This window comes from Polyodon spathula, chromosome 2, assembly GCF_017654505.1.
Source record: "Polyodon spathula isolate WHYD16114869_AA chromosome 2, ASM1765450v1, whole genome shotgun sequence".
NCBI lineage: Eukaryota > Metazoa > Chordata > Actinopteri > Acipenseriformes > Polyodontidae > Polyodon > Polyodon spathula.
This window is the reverse complement of record NC_054535.1, coordinates 94,632,170-94,640,178: the sequence shown is the minus strand read 5'-3', so window position 1 is coordinate 94,640,178 and position 8,009 is coordinate 94,632,170. Positions and strand designations below refer to the sequence as shown.

Sequence of the window (8,009 nt, the reverse complement as noted above, 5' to 3'; positions counted from 1 at the left end):
CTGTTTTGTCTTGCTCTGTTATTAGTATACAGTCGTTTTATATAGTTTAAAAAAATATGAAAATGTAATGGTTCTTTAAAAATATTATTATTATTATTATTATTATTATTATTATTATTATTATTATTATTAGTAGTAGTAGTAGTAGTAGTAGTAAACAATACCTTAGCAACAATGTATTGTAAATTGATTAACAAATATATAAGTTCAGGAAAATACATTTTATACATGGAAATAATATCAAATCAGTTATTGGAAATTATATCAGTTGCTAAACTACATTTTTTAATTAAAGGAAAAAATAAGCTAGGTGGCTAAATAGATGGGTGTCAGCTGCATGTCCTTGTCAATATCTGGAAATGACAGTGACAAAAGTCAGGCTGGATTATTATCCTAGACTAAACTACAGTACGCAGTAAAAAAAACTCAAGCATAGTTTAAAAAAAAAAGAAAAAACATTCGCAAGTACTTGTGTCACGGTACTGGCCGACGTTAAAACTGTTCTTTGGTCAAAATACAATTTTAAAAAATCGCATTTTACACTTTAAATAAATAAATAAATAAATAAATAAATAAAAACATTTTCTCTGCTCCACGGTAGTATTGACATATTTTTTGATTAGCCCGGGGACAATTGAATAATTTGAGTAGCAACATGAAAGTACCGGAAGCGGGACAAGTAGTTATAATGAATCTCTTATTTGCCAATTAGAGTGACCAGACCAGCGTGGGGTAAAAGGAGTGAATGAATCCATACTTTTATTTAGGCTGTTGACCAACTTAACAAGCAATACATTACAGTGTGCTTAAACATTGTGTTTCCTTTTATTTTCTTTCTTTCTTTCTTTCTTTCTTTCTTTTTTCTTTCTTTCTTTCTTTCTTTCTTTCTTTCTTTTCAATGTTCACTGTCATGGTAAAAACTGTTTTGTATCCTGAAATACATACATTGTCGCAATGGAAAAAAGCGCCCTCTTATCTTTTATTCAAACTGTTGTTTCTGAAACGTGGTCCACAAGTGTGCCTACTGGCGATTTTATTACATTCGCCTCTCGGTTTACTCTGCGTGTTTCATAATTACAAATGCAGCCCTCGCTACTAGCCAGATTCATTTCTGTCACAATCATTCATCGTTTAAGAGCATTCATGCATTTAACATTGATTTTACAACAGGATTAAAAAAAAAAACGTGTAACCTTGTTGTAAATTAATGAACGACTTGAGAAAAAAAAAAACAGCTTATTCTGTTATACATTCGCTTAATATTACCTTATATTGCGTAGAACATCAAAGGCCAATATGACTGTGTAGCTTCATATTACAGTGAAGGGATCCTTCTTAGTTTTGGTTGATTGCTAATCTAATTCAGACATAATTTACACAAAATCTCAACTGGTCTAACAATCATGTCTTTATTTTCTTATCTTTCAAAGCTGGTTTTTAACGATTTTGATAGCAGACGTGCCAAACCTTATTTATCAGACAGTCAATGAATGTATACCGTACCGCTTAGCCGACTGCTGGCAGTATTTGGATGGCAGAACACACTGTGCTATACTACTGCCTAACAGTACAGGCTACACGGTACAGGTATACCAGTTGTAGCAATTGATCATTAGGATGTGTGTCATATTCAACCTGCGAAACATCCAGTTAAAGTACTACAGCAACCACCTTCCCAAAGCATTAAAAAAAAGCCTGGCGAGCAGACACTACTATAGATTGTCAATCTAACAGCGCCATATGGTCGCTTGTTGTGGAACATAATTGTAGCCACAAAGAATACTCAAGTGTTCAGTGCAGCTACACAAGGGTCAAATAAAACAAATAACATCTGAACGTATCATGCCGTGTGCAACAGATACAGATAATGCCCAAACAGCTTATTACAGCTGATTAATATTTAGACAAAGATGGTTAATGTCTGTGTTGTGGACGTCCTTTAACATACATATCATTTAAATATAGTCTAATATGTTTGCTTTTGTTGGGATGTATTTCTTAAATCATAGGTTTCAAAACAAATAGAAAATACATAAAGGCTACCATTGACAAAGAGCATACAATGGCAATGAAAAACATACACTTACAGCGACTGGGAAAATAATGTTATATTTTTCATTATTCTATAATATATTTGATCATTTTAGCAGTAATGTAAAACAACGTTGTGCTCATATAGGGTTAGTAATTTGCAACTTTTGATAACTCTCGTAACACCTTAGATTGATCTTCCATTTCACTGTTTTTTATGAATGAAAAAAATGGCAAGAGGTTATAATGAATGGTGCTATAGTATGTGACGTCTTCGTCCTTGTGACGTATTCTCCCATATATGGAGCTGGCGGCTGGCTCTTCATTCATAAAAAGGAAGGGGAGGTTAGTGCAGTGATCGTAATCTTCTCAGGAGAATAGCACACTGCACGGCAAGAGTACAAGGAGGCTACTTGTATTGAACCTGGTACGCAGCTGATATTTTTGTTTTGTTTTTTTAAAGGAAAAACCATGGTAACCATGGATGAGCTTTGCGAGATGGATGGTAACGTTTTGAAAAGGTTGGTGAGGGATGACAGCGGTAAATGCTTGGTGCTGGACTGCAGATCGTTTCTGGCTCACAGCGCGGGTCACATAAAAGGGTCGGTGAATATTCGCTGCAACACTATTGTGAGGAGAAGGGCTAAGGGCTCCGTAAGCATGGAGCAGATCCTTTCGGGGGACGAGGAGGTCCGGTCCAGGCTAAAATCAGGACTTTACTCCGCCGTTATTCTGTATGATGAAAGGACTTCGCATATTGACTCCATAAAAGAAGACAGCACAATTACACTAGTGCTCAACGCACTGTATAGGGATTCCTATGGGACTGAAATCTATCTCCTGAAAGGTAAATGTCTGCGTATTTCTAGCTCGTGCTATGCTGTCACGTATAGCCAGGCTTACAATGTCGTTATTAAATCTGTAAAAAATAAAAAAATAAATAAAGTTCTACAAATCACATCAGATGTGCTAATTAATAATCTAAATATATTATTTGTTACAAAACAGCATGTGTAATAGGCAGAGGCATATTTACGCCATTCATAAAACGGGGGATATTTAATACACACTGTAATCCGTGGTGCTGTATCAAATATGTGTTTAAATATTGATGTGAACACATTGTTTTAATTCTCTTCAATCTCATTTAGATGGAAGAAGTCAGTGAAACAATCATATTTGTTGATGCATTGTTGACGTTCCTGGTATATGACTATATCAATTCTAGAATTAACAGACTAGCACACGAAACCGTTTAAACCGAGCTGTGCATTTAGACACGAATTATTTTAGTTTGTATTTGAGTCTTAATAGGCATACAGTTATACTGGACTAAAAGTTGAAAATGCTGCTCTTGGCTAAACAAATGCGTTTACTGATTTAAACAATGGTAATAATTTCTCTGGTCCCAATTTTTGATATTTGTTATTCTTGTATTTGCAGACGGTAAATACTGTATACTGTTCATACAGTAATATGATATATAGCCTACTGCAATGCCCCATTGTTGGTTAAGAAAAAAAAATGCAGCGGCGTGATTAAGGATGAGGGAGGCCAGCTGAAAAACAACAATAATAAAGAAAAAAAAAAAGATTCTTAGGCTAATCTACAGTAACCTATACCAGTGCAATGTTTTGGGAATCCCCCATAACCTTATGCAAGGCATAATTATCTCAGTTTTGGATCTAATAAATAAATAAATAAACAAACAGTTTCCCTTAAGGTGTGATCGTTTGTATGTAAGCCTGTTCATTTATTATTATTATTATTATTATTTATTATTATTATTATTATTATTATTACCTGAACAAGCTCACATTTCAATCATCCTCACAGATTCCCTTGCTCATTCACAGTCCATCCCAGGCTTACAAAATGGGAGCACAAAGCCTAATCTATATGAGTAGTTTAACCTTGCCTCAGAGAAGAAAAAAAAATGCTACCGGTACCAAAGAAATGCAGTCGTTAGATGAATATTTCCCCATTTGAACCAGCTGCATAAATCTATTTTTATATTTTTTAAGAATTATTATTTCTTTTTTAAATTGTATTTTGCTAAATAACATTTATTTAACCAAACAGATGTATCTGAACGGCATTTGTGACAAGCTGTGCATTAGCTGCACAACTGAAATGACTGAATGTATAGCATATTATTTTTGCTTAAATGCCTGAAAAAAATGTGGTTTTAATACAAATATCGCAGCAACAGCAAACGCAGTATGCCAATGGCATAAACTGGTTTTCATAGTATAATATTTAAAATGTAGGCCTATACCATTCTCAGCTGGCTTCACAATGCTTTTCAGAGTTGACGGAAATGCTCAATTAACACAACTTGTAAATACAGTAGCTATTATGTTTTCTGACAAGTGGGGTGGGTGGGGGCTTGCCTTTCGGTCTGCTTTTTTTTATAAAACACGTTTTTGTGTTTTTTTTTTTTTTTTTTTTTGCTTCATTTTTAGGTGGCTATGACAAGTTTTCATCCGATTATCCAGAATTATGCTTGAAAACGAAAATACCATCCGGAATCTCTTCTCTGTCAAGCACAGATGTAACAGAAACCGGTTGTACTTCCTGTGACCCCGCATCATGACCAGGTATTATTATTATTATTATTATTATTATTATTATTATTATTATTATTATTATTATTATTATTATTATTACTGAACACTGTAGTGGTTTAACCAGAAATTACCCGGCATAACCTGGCGCCTTTATTTGTCTTTGGTCCTCCGTTGACCTTTCCCTGGCGAATAACAGCCCTAAAAGTTATTAATTGATCTGCAGTGCGTTTTTGGCCATTGCTGTCTACACATACCCTTAGGGTAATGTACTCATCGCCACGAACCATCGCTGATTGCCATGCCATTTCCTCATCCGAACCACTAAATCGATCCCTTCCTCAATTGCAAGTGCTCGGGAATGCTGACAAGTTTGCTTGGCTGTAATGGGGTTTTTTTACATTCTGTAGCAAATGGTGTAACGACAACTTTAGGGCAAAAGTGTAGCTAGACACAACTGTATTGTTAATGTTATCTTTTAACTCCTTCTGTAATTAAATCAATCACAAATACAATGTGGCATTCTATAAGGAAGACTTTCAGAAACATACAAAAAAAATAATACCATTCTGTGATGGTAAAGTTAAACACGTTTTTGCTAAATTTGCTGATTCAAAAAATAAATACACCGGTTTTAACCTGTCTCCGTATTGCAAAAGCAACGACCTCCATATAATTAAGAAATCGATGTTATTACCTGTCCCAGTGTGGACATCGTTGAAGGCAATACTGAAAAATCAAATGTGTCCCGCTGTCAAATACTATGCGGTTTGCCTGTGAATAAATGGCTTTGCTCGCTAAACGGAATCTGAACAAGGGTATGCATTTTTATAGGCACTGTAACGTTACCATGTTAATACTCTTGCATTTGATTGATATAGAGAGTTGAACTTTGAAATAAAATGTAAGGCCTTAGTATTTGGTTAGGTCTGTGTCAGTTTTCCTACAGCTGTAAAGTAGTCTGTTCCCCTCGAAATCCTGCCTAGGAGTATCAGCATTCCAAACGTTCACCGCTGCAAGTTGATTGAAGTGGTTCCAGTGACACCTGGTGGACAATGTTGAAAAATAAACAAGCACATTAAAAAAAGTGGAAGTTTGTAATTCTCTAAAGGTTTCATATTGTGCTTGCTGCTGTTAACACATTTCTATAATTTGTTCCCCCCTGTAGGGTGGTCCGGTAGAAATCTTGCCCTTCCTCTATTTGGGCAGTGCCTATCATGCTTCCAGAAAAGACATGCTGGATTCCTTGGGGATAACTGCCTTATTAAACGTGTCTTCGAACTGTCCAAATCACTTTGAAGGGTATTACCAGTATAAGTGCATACCAGTGGAGGACAACCACAAGGCCGACATTAGCTCCTGGTTTATAGAGGCAATTGAATATATAGGTATGGATATCTGTTTGTTTTTGTTTTTGTTTTTTTTGTTGTCAGTTCTCTAATTTGGTATTATAGTGTTAAGCCAACATATTGTATAGCCATATGTATCAAGATTAAATACATAAGTAGATTTCAGATGCCATTTGGCAAGCAAATTATATGGATGCTTAAAAGTGGCTATAATAACATGTTCATTTGAATACAAAATATGAATGCAGTAACATTATCAGTTTTTTTTTCATATTATACATAGAAAAACTGCACCCAGGTTGCACTGGCTATGTTTAGAGTTCTACATGCATGAGCTGACTTTATTTTCATTCAGGGCTCAAAGTTGAGCTACATTTCCTAGGGTCGGTATTATTCACGATAATTGTGTAGTGTAGCATGTTGTATGATTAAAATCTATATTGTAGACAGCTATGAAAGGACTAGGTACCCAATTCCATCATGGAAACAATGTTTTATTATTCCAAAATGTGAATTTGACCTCTTGGAACGTGAAGCAGGCAATGCTGAATTTTTCTGTGTCCCTTCTACCTGCAGATTCGATAAAAAGCTTTAATGGGAGGGTGCTAGTCCACTGCCAGGCTGGCATCTCGCGTTCTGCCACCATCTGCCTCGCGTACCTGATGAAGAAGAAGCTGCTGAAGCTGGAGGAGGCCTTCGAGTTTGTCAAGCAGCGGAGGAGCATCATCTCCCCCAACTTCAGCTTCATGGGGCAGCTCCTGCAGTTTGAGTCTCAGGTCCTGGCCACATCTTGTGCAGTGGAGGCTGCAAGCCCATCTGCAGCGTGCAGCAAGTCCACTCCCACCTCGCAGTTCGTTTTCAGCTTCCCTGTCTCCGTGGCGGTCCACACGCAGCCCAGCAGCCTCACTTACCTACAGAGTCCCATCACCACATCCCCCAGCTGCTGAGGGGCTCGGATCGAAGAACGGGACACGCAAATAATAAACTAAGCCTCCAAAGATTTTGAACGCTGGGCCTTAGGACTGCAGCACGTTCAAAGTGTGAGACTTACTTACAGACTGTGATGGAGTTTTTAAACACAAGTCTTCAGTGAAGAGTCCTTCTGCAAGAAGGCAGGCACATGTTTGAAAGGGTATCCTTGTCAGCCTGAGAACATGCAGAACCAGAGTAAGGCCATTATCAATAGGGATATAAAGTATGTATATGTGTGTATGTATATCAATCTGTAAATCAGTATAGATAGATAACACATTGCATGGCCCATTCTGCGGTTACAAATCCCACTACAAATTGACGTTTTTTTCTCTATTTAACTATGAATATGAGACATGAGGGTTTATTTTTTTTATATAAAGAATTTCATATTCTATATATAATTTGTAGTTATACATATTTTGTTGAACCCTTGTTTTCTCTAATGGAGGCAAGATGCAACCTCTCTAACACTATCAAAAGCAACCATCACATGATCTCTTATTAACGTGTCACCATGGCTCCAGACACATGCTTGCATTCTTCCTACTATCGACAGTGCTGTAATCCTACCAAAGAGCTACAGATTCACATTTGTAGTTGCGTATATTTACTGATGAGTTTATGTCTGTGTGTCTCCTGAAGCCACTGTGATGATACAATGTATATATATATATATATATATATATATATATATATATATATATATATATATATATATATATATATATATAAAAAATTAAAATCCTGGAATAATCTGGTGAACTGCAGCTTGCCTTAGAAGTGATCGGAATAAAGCTCAAGCTGACAAGCATACTGCTTCTACCACTTAAACAGTTTTCCAGCTTATCACATAAGCCTGATATTTGTCTTTTGCAAATGGTTCTTCAGTTGTTTGTCATGAAATTACTCAGTTCTATCAGTATTTCACATAGGAAAAACAAACAGGTGCTGGTGTCAAACAGACACAGCCAAATGGGGCCAAATATTGAACAGAACTGTTTCACAAAACCAAAATATGGTATCATAAAGCTGAACAATATTTTATGAACCAGGTTGTTCATAGTAAAGTCACTTTGACACCAGTTCC

At 36.2% G+C, this 8,009-nt stretch overlaps 1 protein-coding gene across 1 annotated transcript; it reads left to right on the top strand.

Annotated features, from left to right (window-relative positions):
* The first annotated feature begins 2,379 nt into the window (after positions 1-2,379).
* Positions 2,380-7,633, top strand: LOC121304196 (dual specificity protein phosphatase 4-like). The gene is given in 5 exon segments (XM_041235168.1): positions 2,380-2,878; positions 4,497-4,611; positions 4,613-4,631; positions 5,767-5,986; positions 6,524-7,633. Coding segments are annotated over 5 exon segments (1,101 nt in total). The 5' UTR covers positions 2,380-2,502; the 3' UTR covers positions 6,895-7,633.
* The last annotated feature ends 376 nt before the right edge of the window (positions 7,634-8,009 follow it).